We start from the raw sequence: 25,310 nt of genomic DNA on the forward strand, positions 1-25,310 counted from the left end.
GCACATATCTTATTTTAAAGTAAAAAAACAAAATGGGAACAAATATAGTATTTAAAATAAAGAACAAGTAAATTTAAATCAAGAAATGACCAGTATTTCAATGGGAACTATGGGCCTGCTTTTGGCTAATGAGATGGTCAATGTCTGGTTCCATATTTGTCACTGCTAGCCATAACAAGTGACATGACGCGCTTCCGAGCCGTGATGTGTTCATCCCGCGTTACCGGAAGTAGTACTGTACGTGAGCAAGGCTGCCACATACAGTGCTCCTCTCACTGACCACCAATGAAAGAGGTGCCCCTTCCAGAAGTGCGGCAGGGGCCGGATAAATGGCCTCAGGGGCCCGCATGCGGCCCAAGGGCCGTAGTTTGGGGACCCCGTCTCTAGACAGAGGGAAGAGCATGAACAGGCCCTGGGGAAGGAGGAAGCCCTGGAGCTTGAGAAGAGGGCGGGTGGTGAGACAGTGCTTGGCTAGCTCTGAAGAAACCAAAGTGTCACCAGGCTTTGTGGGCCATGGAAGATAGAGGGACAAGGAGGAAGGCTTAGCCAACTATAGATTCTCAGGGACACAGCACAGTGACCATGCTTACACTATCTAAATATGCTCAAAAGCTTTGACAAAAGCTAATTGTTATACTAATAAGTTAAAGACCAATGTGTAATTTGAGCAAGCAAACACGCTGCATGGTGTTACTCACAGAAGCTATCTTATTAATTGGAGACCTGATGTTTCCATATGAGAACTCTGTTAGCTTAAAACACTTTCTCCTGTGACTTGCTATTTAAACGCAGTACTCGTTACAAGATGAGAAGAAAGAGTTTATCTGAGGGCTTCTAAGCAAAGCCCCGAGGAGTGAGATTTGGGGCCTTCCCAGAGTGGAAAGGGACCAAGCCAATTCCTTCAAATCTTATATCCCGTTCCAGATATGCCACCCTGTTAGGGCCATTGAGTGGTTCTCATCTCCATGTGTTTTGTGAGACTGTACACTATGCTCGGAGGCGGAATGGGCGATGTTAGTGGGGCAGAAAGGCTGGAAGAAAGGCGGGATGGGATTCTCTATGGTTCATGGTGCACAACAAATTACATGAGAAGGGTGGATGAACCTCTGGCCTGTCTGCACAGGCTCGGGAACATGAAGGATCAACGGGCACATCTGATGCGCTCTGGCCCCAGACTGAACAGCAGCTGGCAAGCTACCTGAGTAATAGTGTGATTCAGCAAAAGAAAATGTGAGGAGAGGAGTGGCTACTTGCAGACTCTGAAACACCCATGCATCCAGAGGCCTTCAGAGGGCTGGCCTTCTAAGTCAGCTGATCGTGGTTACCCGATAGACCAAAGCCCAGGCACTGTCCCATTTTGTGGCTTTGTCTGCTTTTGCTGATATTAAAATCTGCTATGTTACTATATGATAATATTTCTTCATTAATTAATGTATTACACAAAAATGTATAAAGTGCCTACTATGTGCTAGGCACTGGAAATAAAATTATGAGCTAACTAAGCACTGCCCTTGACCTCATGGGGCTTGTCCTCTAGAGGCACAGTCAGATATCCACAGATAATCGCACAAATAAATGATAGGGATAGAATTACTACAATACGATAGAAATATTGTAAGAATACTATAGGATTTTACTAAACGTACTATAGTAACATTACAGAAATGTCAGAATGCTATAGAGAGATCTGACCTTGTTTAAAGGCTCATGGAAGGGAGGACCTACCTAAAAAAACAATGTGCGAGCTGTCAGTTGCTTATCTACCAGCTTGTGGTTTTAGTCCTTTGTATTTTCATTCATTTGTTCATCAAATATGCACTAACTATCTTCTCTATGCTCGATGCTATATTCAGAGACAGAGATTATTTCTTAAATTCTTCGAATGGTCTTAATTCTGTTCTTGTAAACAAATGCTATTATTGTCATTTCAGTGAAATGGTTTATGAAGATGCTGGTGATGTTCCAGAGGACACCGTATACAAGAAAGTCGTTTTTCGAAAGTACCTTGATAGCACTTTTACCAAACGGGACCCTCGGGGGGAGTATGAAGAGCATCTTGGCCTTCTCGGCCCCATTATTAGAGCTGAAGTGGACGATGTTATCCAAGTAAGTCACCTCCTGAGCACTGCTGAGGCCATCAGAGGAATTTCCACAAGCACCGCAGGGTGGGAAAGGCGAAGGCCACAAGAGAGAGCTATCGGTCCATAAACTTATCAAAAAGTAACAGAGAATGACATTTCTTAGCAAAGATGACTTACCAAAGAATTTGACATTCCTTAAGGGGGGAAAAAAATAATCTTATGATTTGATTTCTCCCTCTGCTAAACTCCTGCTCGTTCTGTAAGGGCCAATTCCAATTCCCCGAAGAAACTTGAATTCCCCAACCTCTCCTAAACATTCAGCCAGAGCGCTCCTCCCAGGCATGCCCCTCTCACCCCATTCACACTTGGTTTACCCATGCCTTCTGTCCCAGGTTTTTAACTTGAGCTTATGAGTGCATGTCTGTCCTCACCAGCGGGCTGAGAGCTTGCTGTGAGCAAGGATCAAGCCTCACTCCCTTCGAATCTGCGGCACCTATCCTTACCACTTTATTTGTCGCTAACGCCAATACTTGGGCTTCAAGCCTGAGAACAAACATGTCTTGGTATTTCCGGGAAAAACCACTCAAGCCCCATCTCACAGGACAGTTGTAAAAATCAGATGAAATAACATACGAACATGACGTGGCAATGGGATTTTTGTAAAGCTGTGGTTCATTTTCTTTTCAGGTTCGTTTTAAAAATTTAGCATCCAGACCTTACTCTCTTCATGCCCACGGGCTTTCTTACGAAAAATCATCGGAGGGAAAGACCTACGACGATGACTCTCCTGAGTGGTTTAAGGAAGACAACGCCATTCAGCCAAACAGCAGTTACACATACGTGTGGCACGCCACCGGGAGATCGGGGCCTGAAAACCCAGGCTCCGCCTGCCGGGCGTGGGCCTACTACTCGGCAGTGAACCCGGTGGGTGCATCCACGGAGGTTTCTCTCACTCCCTTCGCCTTATAACCGGCGTTCGCTCAACGGAAGGGCCAAGGTTATTTCTTGTTAAATGTCTGCCTTGCTGTCCATGAGAAAGGCGGGAGGACGGTGGCCAACGCTGTCCAGCCACCACAGCCAGGGACAGTCCCTGCAGATCTGCAGACGGCAGAAGGAGAAACGTTTGTTCAGGGAGGCGGAGTAAGGATTGCTGCAATGCTCGCTCTTGGGGACAGTGACCGCCTTTAGGGAGGAAGACGTTTATTTGCAATTTCCTTGTATGAGTATGAGCTTTTCTTCTCTTTTTTTCTCCATGAAAGAACGGCGAAGTCGAGACCTCCCCCCCTCCCCCATCTTGGGCATGAGAGAGAGCGCATGGGCCTCGAGTCCAGTTCCTGCCCTGTCACTTACTGCGTGGTCCCAGCAAAGTTACTTGGCCTCTCTCAGCCTCAGTTTCCAAAGTAACAAAGCAGATAACAACAGTACATAGCCCAGAGTAGGCACTCGTTCATATTTGTTTAATAAATGGATTCTTCTTACCATGTAGGATTGTTATCAGAATTAAATAAGAGACTATAGGCAAAATATTTTTAAATTTTTTTTTAATTTTTATTTTTTACAGAGACAGAGAGAGAGTCAGAGAGAGGGATAGACAGGGACAGACAGACAGGAACGGAGAGAGATGAGAAGCATCAATCAATTATCAGTTTTTCATTGCGACACCTTAGTTGTTCATTGATTGCTTTCTCATATGTGCCTTGACCGTGGGCCTTCAGCAGACTGAGTAACCCCTTGCTCAAGCCAGTGACCTTGGGTGCAAGCTGGTGAGCCTTGCTCAAACCAGATGAGCCCATGCTCAAGCTGGTGACCTCGGGGTCTTGAACCTGGGTCCTCTGCATCCCAGTCCGACACTCTATCCACTGCGCCACCACCTGGTCAGGCGCAAAATATTTACTATAGTAGCAAATGCTCAAATAAATAGTATTTATTATAGTTCAATATTATTGCCATGATAATTATCATTACCACCACATCAGAATAAACGATCCATCACAGGAAGGGAATACGAATGGCACAGAATCAGATGATAAGTACTCAGCCTCGGGAAGCTGCTCGTTTATAATCTTCAGAGAAGGCTGTCTTTTCTCTCTGATCAGTGATTAACAGAAGGGCATAGAAGATGATGAAAAGGTGTGTGTGCCGTTTGCTCCTCCTGTCTTCCAGGAAAAAGACATCCATTCGGGCTTGATAGGGCCCCTCCTGGTCTGCCGAAGAGGAACGCTTCACAAGGAGAGCAACATGCCTGTGGACATGAGAGAATTTGTCCTGCTGTTCATGGTCTTTGATGAAAAGAAAAGCTGGTACTACGACAGGAAACCCCAAACGTCTGGGAGACGCGGATCTGCCGAAATAAAACACTCGCATAGGTTTCATGGTATTTTCCTCAGACTTTGATCTAACCTCTGACCTAAGTCACCTGGGTGGCAGTGATGCCTGCCCTGGGGTCCCCACAAGATTAGCTAGGAGGTGCTCCTGAGAGCCCAGGACCTACCACTAAGGTCCTCAGATTCCTCAGAGGGCTGATGGTACAGCCTGTGTTCCGTTAAACATCAACCGAAAAGAAATTAGCAATTTATTTACTTAGTAAACTTGTTTACTGCAATTTAAGTACTTAGTATCCTGTGATTTAAGTACTTAGTAAACCTGTTTCTTGACGTTAAAGGAAGACTATTTCTGCAAGGGGAAGCGATCGCCCTTTCTAAAAGAGGAGTGAGTGGTTGTGCGCAGTGTTAGCTCACGGCAGGTCCCAGGTGGCACCAAAAACACATGAATGAGATAGGAGCCAAAGGGTTCTCAACTCCTCTCCCTGCAACAAGCCATGGTTTGTTCCTGAAATTCCTAAATTCCTTTCCTTTAGAGCAATAAACAGCAACTTCCCCACTTCTAGTCCCAGTTAAATGCAGAGTAGCACTAAGCTTCGTTATTAAAAGGTCATATGATTTTTTAAGGGGATTGAATTTGCCAGTTGTTTTCAACCCAATACTCGTATATCACAGAGGGGAGAGGGGATAAGTCTCAGAACCCTAGATGTCAAGCTGGGAGGGGCGGAGCAGCTACCATACGGATGAGAGAGCGAACGTCAATCACTATGGCTGGGGGTGCAACAAAGATGAAGTCCAACTTCCCAACTTTGCCTGGAACCATCCCTGAGGTCAGGAGCCTTCAGGTGGCACACTGCAGATCTTCCTTCTTAGTCTCTTTCCTCTAATCACTGGTGTGCCCTTAGCTGGTGCATATCAGTCTGTATCTATAATTAATGGGTAAAGCAAAGCAGGCGCAGTGGACAGCCTGGAGGAGGAGTGATCGAGGGCTGGGAGAGGGGGCTCACCTCGCTTCTGTCTGCGGCAGGCTGGTGTGAGAAGGGGCAGGCGATTCTCACTGACATGGCACATCTGGAGACCTGGGTGGGCCTGACCTGCTGAGGGATAGGGAAGCTCAGTGGTGAGTGAGACCATTCTAGATTTCTTACCAGCCTCTCTCCTGATATATGCAGGTTTTTAAACTGATTGCAACTCCCTGTCCTTTCAGCCATCAATGGGATGATCTACAACTTGCCCGGCCTGAGAATGTACACGCAGGAGTGGGTGAGGCTGCACCTTCTGAACGTGGGCGGCAGCCAGGACATCCATGTGGTCCACTTCCACGGCCAGACCCTGCTGGAAAATGGCACTCAGCAGCACCAGTTAGGGGTCTGGCCCCTTCTTCCTGGTAAATCTGGGCCATGAAAAGAGGTTCCAGCTAAACAAAATGGCGAGAGAAGACAATCTTAGCATCTCCCTCTTCCCTCATCCCCTCCTTGGGCATTTACTTCCACGGGGTTGAGTGTGGGTTCTGGCCTAGATGCGCGGCAAAGCCGTGCCCCGCAGCTGCGGACAGAGAACACAGGGCCAGCTGGCGCATGCGCTGTTTGCGGCACTGCACTGGCAAAGTACATGGCCCGACTTGGTTCCGTACAGACACCGTGCTAATGCAGGTTCTCCTGGGCCACGGGGTGTCCCGCGGGCTGGTTCTTTTTTTTTTTTTAATCCTTGCTTTTTTTTTTTAATTTTTTTTAATTTATTCATTTTAGAGAGGAGAGGGAGAGACAGAGAGAGGAGAGGGAGAGACAGAGAGAGGAGAGACAGAGAGAGAGAAGGGGGAGGAGCTGGAAGCATCAACTCCCATATGTGCCTTGACCAGGCAAGCCCAGGGTTTTGAACCGGCGACCTCAGCATTTCCAGGTCGACGCTTTTATCCACTGCGCCACCACAGGTCAGGTCCGCGGGCTGGTTCTTAACCACATTCCCAAATGAACCCCACAGGGCTCAGGCAGCATGTCAGGGTGGAGAAGAGGAATTGACTAGGGTTGGGGGATTCTGGATCTCCTGAATTCTACTTCTCACTCTGTCTCCCTGGTGCCTTCAGGCAAGTGACTACAGGATTCTTAATCTCAAACTGACTCATGAGGCTGTTTGGAGAAAAATAATCGTTTTTGGTTGTTGTTTTTTAATGTTTGTAGAAGCTAAAGAATAACAAGGGTATTTAGAGCTTTTCGTGTGCAAAAGGATAATAAGGTTTAAACAAACTAGTCATTTAAAAGGAATGTGATGTGCCGATGAACTGTTTGTAGGTATAAGTGCTGTGTGTGTGCGGAGGGGTGGGTGACGGCAGAGGCCACTGACTCCCAAACTGTAGCGGGCATAATAAACACCAACAAGGCCAGCTAAAATGTTGCTGACAAAGCAGAGATTTGGCTCTCAGGGACTCTGCTCCAGTAGATCCGGGACCCAGGAGTCTGCACTTTTAACCAGCAGCCTGCCTTCTATGAACGCTGCCTGGGAGCTAGTGAGGGCAGTCCCCTGACTGAACACTGGGTGGGGCACTGCTGTGTGAGTCAGCCTCAGATGGAAGCACAGAAGCCCAAATGGGCCTGTTCGGTTACAGGCAAGAAAAAGAGAGGGCTTGTTTGAAACACGCCAGTGACTCACGAAGAAAGCTATAAAGGGGCATTTTTTTTTTTTTTAAAGATCTTAGTATATATTTTTTAATTTTATCAACTTTTTTTTAGATTTTATTTATTCATTTTAGAGAGAGGAGACAGAGAGAGAAGAGAGAGAGAGACAGAAAGACAAAGAGAGAGAAAGGGGGAGCAGCAGAAAGCATCAACTCCCATATGTGCCTTGACCAGGCAAGCCCAGGGTTTTGAACTGGCGACCTCAGCGTTCCAGGTCGACACTTTACCCACTGCGCCACCACAGGTCAGGCTAAAGGGGCATTTTTGACAAATCAGGGACAAAGGGGATTAGGTTAAACTCGCTCCTTACTCTTCACCCACTACTACCCGACCAGCCAGCCTCTCACGGCCTGCGGGACCAGCACCGGGAAGATGGCATTGGCTGGCTCATCTAAGTCATCAAACCCAAGTATCTGCACTCGAGAGGGAAGGGCTGGGGCTCTTGTTTAATGTTTGAGGGGGATGACCACCAGCTATTCATTGTCCCTCACAAACTGAGAAATGGCCACAGAAATGGCTAGCAGAATTTAAGTATTAACTGGCAGTTGGTAATATTCAACACCAGAATGGACAGTCAGAGGTTTGAGAAATCTCATTTTCTCAGTGGGGTGCTGAAATAATTTACGTATAATCTATCCAAATATGTAAACTTCATTGAAGATTTGAAACATGGGAGAAGGATGCTTTGTTTTAATTTTCTTATACGAAAAAAAGAGAAACTAGTGAAATGAAGAGAGAGGAAGGAAACGGAAAACATTTTTGAGGCCAATGATGGATCATTCAAGGTTGCTTTGATCCTTGGGATTGTGAAGTTGGATTATGTGTGGGTTAACTTGTAACATTTTATTTAGATAAATAAAAGCTTCTTTCTAATAAGGACTGTTGGAAATTTTTTTTTTTACGTTCTGGGGTGATTTATTGGTAGGTGTGTGTGTGTGTGTGTGTGTGCGCGCGCGTGCTGCTGTTTTGATCTGTTTGTTACACCTCTAGTTCTGCCTTAAGTCTTAAGTTCTATTCGAAAGCTTTTGGGATGTAGTGATAGTAGGGTTCTTTGATAGCTGTCTACCAATAGTAACTTGTTAATCTTTGAGTATGTAATGTTGCCCTTCACTGTCTCTTTTAGGTTCATTTAAAACTCTTGAAATGAAGGCATCAAACCCTGGCTGGTGGCTCCTAGACACAGAGATTGGAGAGAACCAGATAGCAGGGATGCAAACACCATTTCTCATCATCGACAAAGGTATCAGCCAAGAGCCACATGATATTTTTTAGCAGGAGAGTCCTGTTACTAAACTATTACCAACTTTTAGGCAGAAAATATTTGACTTAGAACTCTGATATGACAAAGACACATCTTTAGCAGTAATTGCTTTCATTCTGGCCATGGTCTGATTATACTGCAAACATCAGGTCATCTAGGAACTTAAACCACATGGTTTAGCCCACAGGCATTCCTCTGCATAGGGGCCAATATAAAGCATCCTCCTTCGCAGTTTATGATCTGTGGAAACATGCACATGGGAAATTCTCCAGATTTATAGCACAGAGGGGGGAAAGTTGCGAGGAATTTAACAATAACCACGACTGTCACTGAACTTGGCATCCCAGTATTCAAGAAGAAATGTCCATCTGTCTGTCTAGCTAGCCAGCGAGCATCTATTAAGCACCTGCTGAGTACCTAGCACTATGTCAACATCCAGATAATTCAGTGGCTGGTCTCCCCTGAGCTGGGACTCCCTTCACAATCAGGATGCAAATAACCCTGTAGCTTTCAGGTGAATTTTTCAGAATGTAAATTTTTGAGGGCAAGTACTTAATATTGTAAAATGGCTTATTTTAAAATATAAGCAGATGAAAATCAGTTTAAAAACTAATTGCATTTCAGGATTTTAGGGTCTCACTATTAAAGTACCCATCTTCGTGCACTTACCATTTTATGATCAGATACGTTTAAGTTATTGCTATACAAAGTAGGTAACAATATCTGCCTAATATTATACCAGAGGTATAATCTCTAGCTTTTGAGCTATACCTTTTGCTAAATGTGTTTTCTAAGCAAAAATTATTCATTGTTCTGTTTTTTGTTTTGTTTGGTAGAATGTAAGATGCCAATGGGGCTAAGCACAGGCATGATAGCAGATTCTCAGATCAAGGCCTCGGAGTTTCTGGGTAAGTGGTAACACTGTAGCCTAGTTTCTGGGTAAGTAGTAACACCGTAGCCTGTGGAAGGTAGCCCCTACAACTGTGCAGTAGCTCGCAGAACCACCAGACAACCGTGCCTGGTGAACCTATGGGTCGTTGCTCCTCTCCTGGCCTTTCTCTATCACAGCATAGCACAGTAGCTCCACTTGGGGTGCTGATCTGGTAGAGGAAGGAGCACTATGGCAGGAGCAATAGCCTGTTAGTACCCCTTTATCACTGCCACCCCTCTAGTGTATAATGTTCCCAAAGAGTCTCTCCTAGCAAATACCAAGAGCTTGCTCTCTCTACATAGGCACTCTGACCTCTCAGCAGATTGGGTAAGAGAAGATAGCTTGCACTCACGACTATATACCCTTTTCCAAAACTCTCCCCAGTCATCCTCATTCTGGGTTTGACCGCACATCTAATATTCCAGCCAGATTCTCAGGGTCTTATTGGCCGTATGTTAGAGTCCCTATTAATAAGACCCTTTCCTATGCCATTCATCTATTCAAGAAACTTTGTTGATCACCCATTGAGTGTCAGGAACTCCTCTTAATTGTCCTCACTGCTCAAAGCTCTTCCCAAGATCAAGAGGTCAATTGCAAGGAAACGTGAGGCTCCCATAAATTCCTCCCATGTCTTCCTGGTAGGCAGGCAGACTCAGCAGCAACCACATCAACATAACTGAGAAAAGACACACATGACCTGTATGCATGGAAAAGGCTGGGTGGGAGTTGACAGCTGACCAAGCACAGACCTGAGCCAAGATTTCTTTATCATGGAATAGGTCAGGAGCTGAAGCCAGTGCCAACTGCCTTGTCTTCTAACTACTCCGGGGACCTGGTTTTCCACTGGGACAGAACTCACTTGAGAAATTGCTAATTGTATGTTTTTCATTTTTTTAAATTCAGAATAAATTTTTTCTTCCTTTGCATTTAGGTTATTGGGAGCCCAAATTAGCAAGATTAAATAATGGTGGATCATATAATGCTTGGATGACAGAAAAAATGTCAAAATTTGACTTTAAACCTTGGATCCAGGTATGACTTATTAATCTGATACTATCTGCTGCTATTGTGATAATAACAGTGACACTAATTTAGTAATTTCTCCTTGTCATTCTTGTAATGTTGTTAAGGGGAAAAGCAATTACTCAGTGCTAGGCATTCTTCTAAGTATATAACATACTTAAAATGGACACTATGAGGTTGGTTCTAGTATTACCCCATTTTACAGATGAAAAAACTAAGACACAGAGGGATTAACTAACTTCCCAGCATCACACACAGCTAGTCAGTGACTGGGCTGGGATCTAGGTCCTACGTGCTCAGATACGAACTGCATTTGATTAGTTTGTTGGGACCTGAGGTGCTGGCTCTTTAGTTCTAAAGAAGGCTGGTTGCACAATGAATGAAGGATGCGTGTGATTTGTTGATGAGGGTAGTTCGGTTCAGTGGCTTTGCTGTATTGCAGGTGGACATGCAAAGGGAAGTCCTGCTCACAGGGGTCCAGTCCCAAGGAGCCAAACACTACCTGAGGTCCTACTACACCACCGAGTTCCGTGTGGCTTATAGCTCTGACCAGACCAACTGGCGTATTTTCAAAGGGAACAGCGCGAAGAACGTGATGGTCTGTGTACACTGTATCTTGCTGAGTCTCCAAACTCGCGCTGCGGTTACTATGACTATGTCCGTGACTCTTTCTTTTCATCAAGATACTTTCCTGGGCATTAGAAATATCAAGGGCTTTCTTAGGGCCGTATGAAGGAAAGCAATGAAATGATGCCTCTGTGTATCACAGCATAGATTTACAGATTAAAGGAATAAGCCTGATTTCTGAAATTTCCAAATGCCACAAAACGTTTTTAAAATTCACTTTATCATCAGACTAACACCCAAACTTCTCAGACTGGCAGATGGCGAACCACAGAGCAGAATATATATATCTGGTCTTGTGCCTAAGGAGTTCATGCTAAAAATATTACACCAAGAGTTTTTGTAATTTTTCATCTTATCTATAACCAATTCTCTGCATTATCACTTAGTTATTTCTAGTAATACTCATTTGTACTACACCTTAAGATAGATCTGAAAAACTTTAAAATATGGTTCTTACTAATCAGTATTGGAGAGAGAACACAGATTTCAGTTAAGAGTCCACAGCTTAAAGAATGTTACATCTATATTCATAAGAGATGTTGGTATGTAGTTTTATTTTCTTGTACAGTCTTTTCTGGTTTTGATATAAGAGAGATTCTAGCTTCCTAAGATAAATTGGAAAGTATGCTCTTTGATTATTCTATTTTGTGGACAAGACTGTCTAGAATCAGTGTTTATTATTTAAAGATTTGGCAGAATTCACCAGTGAAGCCATGTGGGCCCAGAGACATCTCTTCCAGGAGTTTTTTGTTTGTTTGTTTGTTTGTTTGTTTTCTGAAGCTGGAAACGGGGAGAGACAGACAGACTCCCGCATGCGCCCGACCAGGATCCACCTGGCACGCCCACCAGGGGCAACACTCTGCCCACCAGGCGGGGATGCTCTGCCCCTCCGGGGGGTCGCTCTGCCACGACCAGAGCCACTCTAGCGCCTGGGGCAGAGGCCAAGGAGCCATCCCCAGCGCCCGGGCCATCTTTGCTCCAATGGAGCCTCGGCTGCAGGAGGGGAAGAGAGAGACAGAGAGGAAGGAGGGGGGGTGGAGAAGCAGATGGGCGCTTCTCCTATGTGCCCTGACTGGGAATCAAACCCGGGTCCCCTGCATGCCAGGCTGACGCTCTACCGCTGAGTCAACCGGCCAGGGCTCTTCCAGGAGTTTTAAAATGACAAATTTAACTTCTTTGGCAGTGACAGAGTTTTCAAATTATCTATTTTGTATTGGGTGAGTTGGAATATAACTAGTGTTTTTCTGTAAGTGGACCCATTTCCTCTAAGGTGTTAAATTTATGTCTGGAGCTGTTTGCCATGTCCTCTTATTATCCTTCTGCTCTCTGCAAAGCCCATGGGACACTGTCTGTGTCCTGTCTGATACTGGTCAGCTGCATCTCTTCTCTTTTTGCTTTGTTAGTCTTGTTAGAGATTTGCCACTTAAAAAAAATTCTTTTCGGCCCTGGCCGGTTGGCTCAGCAGTAGAGCGTCGGCCTGGCGTGCGGGGGACCCGGGTTCGATTCCCGGCCAGGGCACACAGGAGAAGCGCCCATCTGCTTCTCCACCACCCCCCTCCTTCCTCTCTGTCTCTCTTCCCCTCCCGCAGCCGAGGCTCCATTGGAGCAAAGATGGCCCGGGCACTGGGGATGGCTCCTTGGCCTCTGCCCCAGGCACTAGAGTGGCTCTGGTTGCAACAGAGCGACGCCCCGGAGGGGCAGAGCATCGCCCCCTGGTGGGCAGAGCCTCGCCCCTGGTGGGTGTGCCGGGTGGATCCTGGTTGGGCGCATGCGGGAGTCTGTCTGACTGTCTCTCCCGTTTCCAGCTTCAGAACAATACAAAAAAAAATCTTTTCAAAGAACTGGCTTTTTGCTTCATTGCTTTTCTCTACTGTTTTTCTGTTTTCTATCTTTCTTACTCAGTTGCTGACTTCGTTTGGTCCTATCTTGTTTCACCTGGATCTTTCTTATGCTGCTGTGGCAAGGGAAGGGGGTGGGCACGGCCTCCTCGCTGCCAGGGGCTCGAAGTGCAGGCGGCCCCCCGAGAGGTCATTGCTCCCCTTTTCACTAGGTGGGGATGAGATGCTCTCCACTGACCCTGCAGAGGTGGGAGCTCCAGGAGGAGCTGCAAGGATGAAGGCCCTGGGTCCGTCTGGCCTTCTCTGTCACAGCCCCAGGGAGGGTGTGCAGGCGCCTCATCAGGCTCACGACCATGCAGGTCAAGGCTCTGCACTTGGCCTTTACTCTTGTTGGGTGGGGAGAGGCCACTGTCGTTTCTATGGAGTTTAGCTTTAGTAGCATGATTGCTGTCAAAAAGTGTTCTGTCTTGCTGGGCTGCCCTTTCTTGGTTCTGAGGCTAGAAAAAGCAGGTGTTTGCTGGGGCTGTTCTTATCTGTGCCTGTTCTTATCTGTGCCATTGGTTTTTCTTGGTTGTAGGGTTCTTCTCTTCCAAGTCTGGGATCTATGGGGCAAAAAAGAAACCCAGGGGACCCATGACCATGTTGTCATCTGGGTTCTAGAATTCTAGCCAGTCTGCCTTCTTCTCTCCACCTTTCAGAGTGTTCTTAATGTTTTTAGTTGCACTTAACAGGAGGAAAAGGGCAGAGTACATCTATATCACATTCCTAAAGTGGAAAAATCTCCAAGTACTTTTTTTAAGACCATGTGGTTCTGATCACAGGAAAACAACATTACAATATTAAATTAGACCAACATTTTACTATAAAATCCCTTTCTAGAGAATTTTTACATAACTAAGCTTTCCTTTTTCCCTCTAGTATTTTAATGGCAATGCAGATGCCTCTACAGTAAAAGAAAATCTGTTTGACCCACCGATAATGGCTAGATATATTAGGATCTATCCAACGAGATTCTACAGCAAACCTGCCCTTCGACTGGAACTGCAAGGCTGCGAGATCAATGGTAAGGAACCGAGATGTATTACTATCCTGCTGCCACTCTGAGACTCAAGACTGAGAGGTGCAGGAGAAGGGGAAGGATTTTTAGTTCTTGTCAATCACTTATGCTCTTAAAAAAGAACTTCTGGGAAGGAGAGGTTCCACTCAGGTGAACGGTCATGGTGGCTTAGGTGGCCACAGGCTCTACCAGCCAGAGGGCAGGCACCATCTCTGTGAGCGGCACTTGCAATGACACGAACACCACCCAGACCCTCCAAGGAAGGACCCTAGCTTAGAATGACCTCCATCAGCCCATTTTCAATAGAACTGAGACTCAAAATAGGTGTAACTCTTCCAAAGTCCTCCAGGTCATTGAGACTTTACTATAATCAAAGTATCTAACAACATTCCTGGCATGCGTTAGTGTTCAATGAATGATTTTGAAATCTAAGTCTGCTTTCCAACTTCCTGAAACCTTGACCATATATTCTGTTTCACATGCTGTGTAGGTATTCAAGCCTTTTCTGTGTAAGCTGTTACTTTTCAGGAGATGTAATGTGACCTGTGGTATAAACATATCCAGGTAACCATAATGGCCATAATAAAATTCTACTATATATAACAAAGATGTGTAAGAGTCTTAACAACTATGCTGCTTCCCTGACTCTTAAAAGTAGTGCTTTTCAAAATTTCTCACTGCCAAGCACAGAATATAATACTTGTCTAGGTAGGAGTCTGGCGTAAAAGAATAAAGTAGCTGACCCAGGGCTTGGCTGACCCAGACACACCACCGGCCGCTCATAACTGAGGGAAGAGGGAGGCCAGTATACAGGCACACCCGAGACTTGCTGTGACACACCTGTTGGGAAGCTACAGCACCTTCTCTCAGGCGGAGGGATAAGCCATGGCTCATAGTGGAGAATATAGTTGAACCTTGGATCAGTTTCTTATCACAGCAGGTAGTGTTACCATATGCTCGCTATTCATGAGGGATACGGATTTGGGCATTGTGCCAGTGCCCAGACAGGAGTGGCCTGGAATAGCGCCCCATAAAATGCAGCTTTTGCATGGGCGCGAGCACTCCTGAGACAGCTCTATAAACCACTCTTATTTCCTTCCCACATGCTAAGTGATGTACGTGGTGGTCTGCTCAGCTCACAGAGTCAAGCTTTCCTAAAATGGGACATTCAACCCTGTACCCATGAAACATTACCTAACAAAATCCCCCCCAAAACTCCTCATATTCATGATATTTATATAATTAGTATTCTTCCTTTTAAGACATTTTTTCCACCCATGGAGAAAAAAATAAGGCATCACTTAAAGAAAAGACCCCTGCATGATTTATTAGTAAGAATGATGTGTCACCAAGACGATGGTGACCAGCAGTCAGCCGGGCTCACTCACTAGCTACGGTCCTTGCACTCGTCTGCCTGTGACATTCAAGTTCACACCCTGGCAGAATTCTAAAGGGTGCTTAACATGAGTCACCGCCTAGGGCTGAAATAAATTATTCAATGTGATGACCAAGGGTCCACTATATCTGCTTCTTCTTCTGTTAGAAGAAGAAATAGACTTTGTTTTACATGCACAGATAGGGGTATTGTCTACCTCAGAGCAAAACACAAGGCTCGGTGACTCTGTGAAGGAGGGAAATGAGTTTAGATGTGTGGGTGTCAGACTGCCCCGGCCCAAATGTGGTTTCCGCTTCTCCTAGCTGTGTTACTTTAGGCAAGCTGCTTTTCTTTGCTGTGCTTTCTTCCTTTGTAAAACATAGGCAGTTAGGATCATTACCTAGTAGTCCATGGAAAGCCTGCAAACAGGGCTTGGTCCTTGGACAATTAAAGCTGACTGTGGGATGGTTGTTGTGTTGTTACTCAGGGGTTGCAATATTCCTTATCTCCTCCGCAGCACTAAACACAGTGCCGGGAATGTCGCAGGCATTCATCATGTCCCTCTTCTTTCAACAGGGTGCTCCACACCACTGGGTATGGAAAGCAAGAAGATAGAAAACTCACAAATCACAGCTTCCTCGTTTAAAAAGTCTTGGTGGGGAGATTACTGGGAACCCTCCCTTGCCCGTCTGAATGCCCAGGGCCGTGTGAATGCCTGGCAAGCCAAGGTGAGTTATCCCCCGTGAACACAGTTCTCCTGGCTTCCATGAGAAAACAAAGACCTCACTATAAGAAACGTGGGGGGCGGTGGGGAGGCTGGGAAGCCAGACCATCATCCCCTGAGATTGCAGGTTATGATCCCAAGTCTGAGAATCTAGGATGTCTGCTGACTTCAGACGTGTAGCTCTAACTCTGGCTCTCAGAGAAGTTATCATCTCTGTAGTCCCCTTGGTCTAATCTTAATTCAGACCAGGGGTGGGCAAAAGGCCAGGGAATAAACACCATAGGCCTTGGGCACCATTCATTCCCTGTCAGAACTACTCATCTCCATCATTGTAGCAGGAAAGTAGCCACAAACATTTTCTGAATGAATGATCATGGCAATGTCCCACTGAAACATTACTTACAAACACAGGTGGTGGGCCAGATTTGGCCTGGAGCTGTAGCTTGCAAATCCCTTTTGGGACAACTTACATTACTGATAAATGATTTATATTTGCAACTTCTTCTCTTCTTAAGAGAGCCATTAAAAATAATTTGTTCCCATTTTTTTTGTTGTTGAGAACTTTGTGATATTCCTTTAGACAACTGGCAGCTTGGTAAAATGCTGCAAAACCAGGGTTATACGTCAGTGATCTAAGTTAAAGAAACATCTTCCAGAGAGTTATACTGCCCCTGGCATTAGCCCATTGAGTAGTTCAGGGGACAGTTTTAGGGTAACTCTTAATAACTGACTCACTTTTATGACCTCCTCCACAGATCTGAGAAATCAGAATGACATTAGAGCCTGACCTGTGGTGGCGCAGTGGATAAAATGTTGACCTGGAATGTTGAGAATGACATTAGACAGCAGAACAATCTGATCAGCCAATTTAATCCAAGTTCCCTATTTTCTATTCTCCTAACTCCCTCCCCTTAAGGTGCCCACATTCCAATTCCCTGGACTCTCTATAGATTTCCACATCCTTCCCTTAAATGAGGTCGGTCACCAGTGGTACTAGTAGGTAAATAGAAGACCTGGGACCCCATACAAATAGTTTTGGGAGCCAATGTCTGAGCCTTGAAACTCAGTTCTGGACCTCCAGAGAATCACAGAATCACCGAATGTTAGGACGGCAAGGGACTCTGCAAGCATTTGGTCTAGACGTTCCCTTTTAAGTCTCAACACAAAGGAGAATAGTTTTTTTGTTTTGTTTTGTTTTTGTATTTTTCTGAAGCTGGAAACGGGGAGAGACAGTCAGACTCCCGCATGTGCCCGACCGGGATCCACCCGGCACGCCCACCAGGGGGCGACGCTCTGCCCACCAGGGGGCGACGCTCTGCCCACCAGGGGGCGACGCTCTGCCCCTCCAGGGCGTTGCTCTGCCGCGACCAGAGCCACTCTAGCGCCTGGGGCAGAGGCCAAGGAGCCATCCCCAGCGCTCGGGCCGTCTTTGCTCCAGTGGAGCCTTGGCTGTGGGAGGGGAAGAGAGAGAGAGAGAGGAAGGATGGGGGCAGGGTGGAGAAGCAAATGGGCGCTTCTCCTGTGTGCCCTGGCTGGGAATCAAACCCTGGTCCCCCGCATGCCAGGCCGACGCTCTACCGCTGAGCCAACCGGCCAGGGCCCAAAGGAGAATAGTTTTTGCTTTAGGTTGGTGGCGGAATCAGAAATCCTGTCCCCCAATAAACAGGTCAGGGCTCCTTCCACCAGCTGAAGCAACCCAAACACCTCATTCTGCAATTCTGAAGAGATGGAAACTGAGACCCAAGAAGTTAAAATAATAAAACTAATAATGTGTTAGTACCTTATATTCATAGGATTTTAAAAAATAAAGTCATTTAGAAAAGAAAAGAAAAACTTAAAAAGGGAAAGGAAGTTGGATGTTTCCCAGGTGACCTTTCAGACCTGTTCACGGTGCAACCTTGTCACCCGCCCTCTATTTTACAGCCTTTAAATTTTTTTTCTCTGTATATAATTTGCTCCTAGTGTTTTTGAAATAATAAAAGCTCCAAATATGAAATGATAATTTTAATTTTAAATGCTGCCATTTTAAATCTGGAGTTTTAGGTCAGAATTATTTGTTTCACTTCACCGATCAGCATGAAATGTCTTTATAGGGTCTCTTCAGAGAGGCTGGCAATCTAAGCTAGACACATATGGAAGCCTGCCTGCAGACTGAAGGGTCTCTACCCCTTTATGCCTACAAAAAACTGTATGCCTGGAAAACTCCTCTCACGATCTATATGCTATATCACTAGTACAACCTTGATTTGAAGACATTAAAATACCACCAAATGCCACCAGGGGGTGTAACAAAATTAACAACAGCAACAACAACAAAAAATGTATCTAATACAATAATCTTAATTCCATTCATTTTCTTTAAAAATACATATGTATGTACATATATGTATACATATGTACACAGACAGACATACACATATGAGTGATGCTGAGAAAAATATATCAAAATTCATGATTTCATATAGAATGGAAGGACACCATGGGGCATGATAAGTCTCCCAAAGTTGAAAATTCATCTCAGGTTACTCCAAAACCCAGTCAGCCCTTCTGATCCTCCTCTTCCAAGTGCGTGTCACCAGACATGCGACCAGGAGTTTTGTCAGGCCAGAGACAGGACAATTACTATGCCATATCAAGCCCTAGGTATAGCTTTATCAGGCCTTGCAAATATTATATTGATTTGAAATAGTGGAAAAGAAGAAATTGGACTATTTCTGCTATTTGACATAAGCAATGGAAATAAAAGTGGGTTTTTTCTAAAATAAATAGGGGATGCTATCAAATTCTTTCCCAGATAACCATTCAGGAATATCAGTAATATCATCATAGCACTTAAAACAAACTTGCTTAACAGAATGCCATTTACAGAGATAGCCTATCCAGTTAATATTTTTCCCAAGTAAATTTCATTTACTTGTTTAGTCAGCAAATATTTTACAAACACCAACTGTGTGCCATGCATTGTGATAAGTATGTAGAAACAAAACTAAGTCCGTCCCTGTTCTCGAAGAAGAAGGGATACAAAAAAAGTAAACAAATAATGATGGTACAATGTGTGAAGTACTCTGGAAGAAGTTAACACAAGTGTTGTAACAACAAAGAAACAGACAAACAAAAAACAGGTAAGGCTTCAAGGAGACAGGGAATCCTAAGAAATGAGACAGAAAAGGAATCCTTGGCCCTCGCCAGGTAGCTCAGTTGGTTAGAGTGTCCCAATGCCTCAGGGGTGTGTGTTCAATCCTCGCTCACGTCACATATAAGAATCAACTAATAGATACGTAAATAAGTGAAACAACAAATCAATGTTTCTCTTTTTTTCTCTTTCCCTTCTTCTCTCTAAAAATCAATACATATATTTCAAAACAATCTTTCGAGCTCTGAGCATTTCTGAGTAACTTGATATATAAAAGCAAAGGTTTTAACATCTGTCTTATCCATGCGTTCTCATTTTCACAGGCAAACAACAACCAACAGTGGTTACAAATAGATCTGCTCAAAATCAAGAAAATAACTGCAATTGTAACACAGGGTGGCAAGTCTCTCTCCTCTACAATGTATGTGAAGAGCTACACCATCCACTACAGTGATCAGGGGACAGAATGGAAGCCTTACAGGCAGAAATCCTCCATGGTGGACAAGGTACAGGTGCTAGCTTGGCAAAAATAAAGCAACACTGTGCCGGGCCCTGGCTGGCAGTTCAGTTGTTTAGAGTGTTGTCCCGATATAGCAAGGTTGAGAGTTCAATCCCTGGTCAGGGTACTTACAAGAATCAACCAATGAATGCATGAATAAGTGGGACAACAAATCAATGTTTCTCTTTCTCCCTTCCTCTCTCGCTCTTTAAATCAATAAAAATTAAAATTAGAAAAGAAAACTGGACCCTGGCTCCCGGAGTGTGGATGTCCTGGGTTTGATCCCCGGTCAGGGCACACAGGAGATGTGACCATCTGTTTCTCTTCCCCTTCCTCTCCCCCTTCTCTCTGTCTTCCCTTTTCACAGCCAGGGCTCAATGGATTGAGCATTGGCTCCAGATGGGGGTTACCGTGTGGATGCTGGTTGGGGCACATGCAGGAGTCTGTTTATCTTCCCTCCTCTCACTTAAAAAAGGCAGGCAGGCAGGCAGGCAGGCAGGCAGGCAGGCAGGCAAGGAAGGAGGGAGGGAGGGAGGGAGGGAGGGAGGGAGGGAGGGAGGGAGGGAGGGAGGGAGGGAGGGAGAGAGGAAGAAACAAAGGAAGGAAGGAAAACTGTGCTGTGCTGAGAACAGTACCTCGCAGTTGCAAATAGGTCTTTGCATCTGACAAATAGGCACGCTTGTACCACCTCTCTCAGTCCTCCATGTCCTAGCTCTGCAGGTACCTGGCCCGGGGCAGGGACCATGCACACTGTCTTTCTGCTTTGACTGAGCCGCCTGAAGAGTGAGAACAAAACACTAGGGCAGGATGTGGAGTTTCATTTCCTCTGAATGAGAGATGGTGCTTGGGCAGCGGTGACAAATGATCCTAGACATGGTGATTTAAACACTCACTTCTCACACTTCTCGGGGCTGGGGTCCAGGTCAGGGTGCCAGCATGTTTGGGTTTGGTAAGAGCCCTCTTCCTGGTATGTGCTTGTCTGGCTTTCCTTGTTGAGTGCACGCTCCTGTGTCTCCTCCCCTTTTTATGATGTGATTCATTCTCTCTAATTTAGTCTCACTTACCTCCCCAAGGCCCCATTTCCTAATACCATCCCACTTATCTGAAATAAAATAACAAATTTTGCCTGACCAGGCGGTGGCGCAGTGGATAGAGCATCAGACTGAGATGTGGAGGACCCAGGTTCAAGACCCCGAAGTTGCCAGCTTGAGCGCGGGCTCATCTGGTTTGAGCAGGGCTCACCACCTTGAGCCTGCGGTCACTGGCTCGAGCAAGGGGTCACTCGGTCTGCTGTAGCTCCCCCCTCCCACCATCAAGGCACATATGAGAAATCAATCAATGAACAACTAAGGAGCCACAACGAAGAATTGATGCTTCTCATTTCTCTCCTTTCCTGTCTGTCCCTATCTGTCCCTCTCTCTGACTCTCTCTGTCTCTGCCACAAAAAAAAAAAAAAATTCAAATTTTATATATGAATTTTGGGAGAACACAAGAAATCCTCCTACTGTGAAATAACGTCGTATTAGCATTGCCTTGGGTATATTTGCTATTCAAGAACTGATCAGATGCCCATGGCCATAAAACAACCAACCCAGGGGTTTTGTTTGGTCTGCTTCTGGTTGTACCAGGATGTCCTCACAGCAGGGTAAGCATCGTTGTCATAATCAGAGAGTGATTTAGCTTCTGCTGTGTGTTCATCTTGGAGGACTTGCCGGGGATGCAAAATAAATTAATTAATTAAAGGGAAAAGGGACACTGTTTAGCTGAGGACATAGGGTACATCCGAAAAGGAGAACTGTAAACACACGGGTGCATTTTATTTCCAGTGTTAGTAATAGCGAACAGTTTATCAGTGCTACTGCTATCTGGAGCTTACTAGGTACTTGTTATATGTTTACATACTTTCTTAATACTTACAGCTTCTGTAAGGTAAAATGTTATTATCCCCACTTTGCCTGTGAGGAATCTAGAATCAGAAGCTGTCAGTAACTTGCTTAAAGTCACACATCTGAAGTCAGAGGTGGTTTTGCAGCTGTCCCAAGACACTACATCGAATGTTTTATTTTTCCCGAAGTCAACTCCGATCATTGGTGAGGTAAAAATCCCCAGCGAGGTCTGTCTAGGGCAGTGGTAGTCAACCTGGTCCCTACCGCCCACTAGAGGGCATTCCAGCTTTCATGGTGGGCGGTAGCGGAGCAACCAAAGTATAAATAAAAAGATAGATTTAACTAGAGTAAGTTTCTTTATAAAGATTTATTCTGCCAAACTTAGTGAAAATCCAACATAAAGTACTTGGTGAGTAATTATTATTATATGCTGTAACTCTGCTTTATAAATTTTATAAAGTAAAGTTACTTCCCTGTTTTATAAATCACCATTACTGTGGAACTGGTGGGCGGTTAGAAAATTTTAATACTAACAGAGATACAAAAGTGGGCAGTAGGTATAAAAAGGTTGACTAACCCTGGTCTGAAGTGTTACTTCATAACTGATTGAGGATCATCTCTGAAGGAATGTCATCTGTGTTCTTTGATGCCCTCGGTTTGAATGAAAAAAAAAAATTGAAAAATTATCTGTAAGATTTTTATACCCAATATACCATCATTAAATATTTTTTTTCTCATATTTTGCTTTCAGGTTTTTGAAGGAAATAGTAACGTTAAAGGATATGTGAAGAACTTTTTCAACCCACCAATCATTTCTAGGTATATCCGCATCATTCCGAAAACATGGAATCAAAGTATTGCACTTCGCCTGGAGCTCTTCGGCTGTGACATTTACTAGGATTGAATATTCAAAGAGACAGGAAGGACTCTTAAAGATATCAAGCCATTTAGAGTGTGCAGTGTATTTTATAGCTATGTTAAATCCTCAATTAGAGAATAAAATTTTATATATGCAATTTTTTTTATAATGTAACTCATTGCTGCCATTAAGTGAGATGATGGCTATTATTTCTATATTAATTTGAATATAAATAGGAAAATATTAAGAACCAAAAAGAAAATGGCTTATCTTTCACAATGATTAAATATGCTATATAAAGTAATCTTCACGTAGTTAATATGCTTCAAAATAGTTCTTTCAAAACCTAAACACATTAATTAAGTTCATTTTAAGTGCATTTCTAGACCTGGGTAGCTTTCACGCCTACATTTTTCTTTTTTAAAAAACTATGATTTAAGAGTCAAAGCCTGACCAGGCAGTGGGGCAGGGGGTAGAACATTGGACTGGGACACGGAGGACCCAAGTTCGAGGCCCCAAGGTCACCCAGCTTGAGCGCGAGCTCATCTGGTTTAAGCAGGGTTCACCAGCTTGAGCCCAAGGTCACTGGCTTGAGCAAAGGGTCATTTGGTCTGCTGTAGCCTCTAGTCAAGGCACATATGAGAAAGCAATCAATGAACAACTAAGGTGCCACAACTGTCTGTCCCTATCTGTCCCTCTCTCTGTCTCTGTCTCTGTCACAGAAAAAAAAGAAAAAAAAAGAATGAAGGGTGTGAGTGGAGCACAGAGCACATTCCTAGCGGCTGTGGCTGATGCAATGCTGTGAGAATACTCCAGCTCCCAGAAGCCTCCTGGGCATACCCAGGAAGGAAGCTCCCCCACTATAAGGAAGTGACTTAGCACCAACCATGCAGCTCCCTGATCTTTTCAGCCATTGGCTATGAGGGACACACTGTAACACCCATGTTACACCCAGACTGAACCCATGTATATAAGCTAGCTTACTTCCTGAATAAAGTGGATCTGTGTCACTGAACCTGGTTCCTGGAGTCGGGTCTTTGCGTCTCCGTCGTCCTCACCCCTGGCAGGACTTGTCCACAATTAGCGCCCAATGTGGGGCAGGGACCTAACCGGCATCCAAGGGATGGGTGAGTGACCCTCTGCAATGGGAAACCTTCTCCCCCACTCTCGAGCCCCACAGGCTCAAGCCCTGCACACCCTATTGCAGAGTAGCAAATTGAAGTTTGTGAGAAGGATTTCTGTACTTACTGGGAGATTCTCTCTGGTCTCAATCCCTGGATTGAGGATGTGCTGCTCTGGGACCCGGATACTTGGGCCCGAGCTCTCTGACGTGTTCGTTCAGCCGAGGTACATGAGGGACGGGCCTTCCCTCTTGGCCTCACTCCTGCCTTATTGGCAATACATGCCTGCTTGACCAGTGCTCCTGCTGGGGACCCTCCACCGCTTCCTAAGGTCCTACAGGCTACTCCTCTTTCAGAGGAACCCCTACCTCCCTATTCGCCCCTCCCCACTGAGAAGGAAAGTAGATTAGCCTCCAAATTTGACAAAATTGAAGCTGAGCATGTAAAAACAAAACCAACCGAATTGCTAACTGCGCCATCAGCTCTGCCTCCAGAAAAAGCAGAAGTCACTACTTCCACATTTCCTGCTGGGGCTCAATGCCCCACTCCAGCCTCTCAGACGCCATTTTCTCCAACACATGTTCCTGCTGCAGACCCATGGGCCAGCCTATACACCCCCATGTGTCAGATATTTCCCATGAATCATGCCTTTCCAGCTCAAAGGTTAAAGCCTTTTGTTCCCAATGGCAAATCACATACCGCCTTGGCATTCCTTATAATCCCCAAGGACAAGCCATTGTAGAACAGTGACACAGAGACATCAAGCTTCAAAATAAAAAAGAAAGGGGGGATATGCCCCGGGCCTCACCCAGAGAAGTGCTCCTCAGTGCTGCATTCACTCTCAATTATTTAACTTTTGATTCTGATGGTATAACCCCAGCCTACAAATGTTGAGGAGGCCTTCGTAGCCACCCAACCCCTTTACCATTACTACACTGGAAGGACCCAGCCACAGCTCAGTGGCAGGGATTGCACCCCCTTCTAACACAAGGAAGAGGTTATGCTTGTGTTTTTCCTCCAACACCTGTGAACAACTCCAGTTCAGGAGATGGCCAGTCTCAGCCTTGAACGGCCACCTGGAGGAGGTCCTCACCCTGTTCCTCCTCATATGTGCCATTATCACAGCGAACTCCCAGGCGCAAGGAGACCCTCATGTCTGAGTGGCTGTTCCCCACCCTGGCATAATTATGCCTGTTGAAGTTAATAGCCCACAGTTTCTAGCAGTATATTCCATTAACTGCTCCCTTAGTCTCCCTTCTGACAATAGTGGCCGGGAATCCTGACAGTGGAACAGCACTATATGGGGTAACCTCAGTGACCCAATGCTACTTAAGTTTACTCTGAATAATAACACCATCTCCTCGGAGGGGTAGGTCCTCCTTCAAAATCATACTACAGGGGACTTTGCTGAAAACAGTACTACTAACCAAGGCTCAGTACTTGGCCTACAAGCCCTCCTCCCCCTAGTTACCAACAGCTGGGCCCGCCCCCTAACCTTGCCTTCCCAAGGTCGCCTCTTTGCCTGTTCCTGTATGATGAACATCTAAGAACACTCCTGAGAGAAGGAATTCCCTGGAGAGACTGCCGCATTGCCTCGGGCCTGGATGCACAGACCATCAACCTTGGAGTTTGGCATTGGAGACTGAGAGACGGAGTGCAACCATATGCAGTATGCAGCTTGTGGCAAGCCATCGTTCCGTGTTTGGACGCTGGGACCTTTGTGGGAAGGGGGCGTGCATGAACCTACGTTCATTTTTTACAATCAAAATGGAACTGTGTTTAATGGCACCTAGAAGGTTTCTGTAACACAATAGGAGGGAAATGACATCCCGACCCCTAGGAGGAATCCCCTGTTTAAGAATCCCATTCTATTTCCTAACTAGTCAAACATTACAGAAGCTT

General features: G+C 45.3%; 1 protein-coding gene across 1 annotated transcript in view; it reads left to right on the forward strand.

Moving 5' to 3' along the window:
- The window catches only part of F5 (coagulation factor V), a 64,645-nt gene extending 41,343 nt beyond the window's left edge, over nt 1-23,302 (forward strand). Inside the window, exons 14-25 of the mRNA XM_066261080.1 lie at nt 1,932-2,106; nt 2,769-3,005; nt 4,245-4,455; nt 5,610-5,789; nt 8,198-8,314; nt 9,172-9,243; nt 10,198-10,298; nt 10,732-10,887; nt 13,673-13,817; nt 15,763-15,914; nt 19,367-19,549; nt 22,180-23,302. Coding sequence (XP_066117177.1) covers nt 1,932-2,106; nt 2,769-3,005; nt 4,245-4,455; nt 5,610-5,789; nt 8,198-8,314; nt 9,172-9,243; nt 10,198-10,298; nt 10,732-10,887; nt 13,673-13,817; nt 15,763-15,914; nt 19,367-19,549; nt 22,180-22,326 — 1,876 coding nt within the window. The 3' untranslated portion in view covers nt 22,327-23,302. The remainder of the gene's footprint in view (nt 1-1,931; nt 2,107-2,768; nt 3,006-4,244; nt 4,456-5,609; nt 5,790-8,197; nt 8,315-9,171; nt 9,244-10,197; nt 10,299-10,731; nt 10,888-13,672; nt 13,818-15,762; nt 15,915-19,366; nt 19,550-22,179) is intronic.
- Nucleotides 23,303-25,310: the final 2,008 nt, after the last annotated feature.

This window comes from Saccopteryx bilineata, chromosome 2 (assembly GCF_036850765.1).
Source record: "Saccopteryx bilineata isolate mSacBil1 chromosome 2, mSacBil1_pri_phased_curated, whole genome shotgun sequence".
Classification (NCBI taxonomy): domain Eukaryota; kingdom Metazoa; phylum Chordata; class Mammalia; order Chiroptera; family Emballonuridae; genus Saccopteryx; species Saccopteryx bilineata.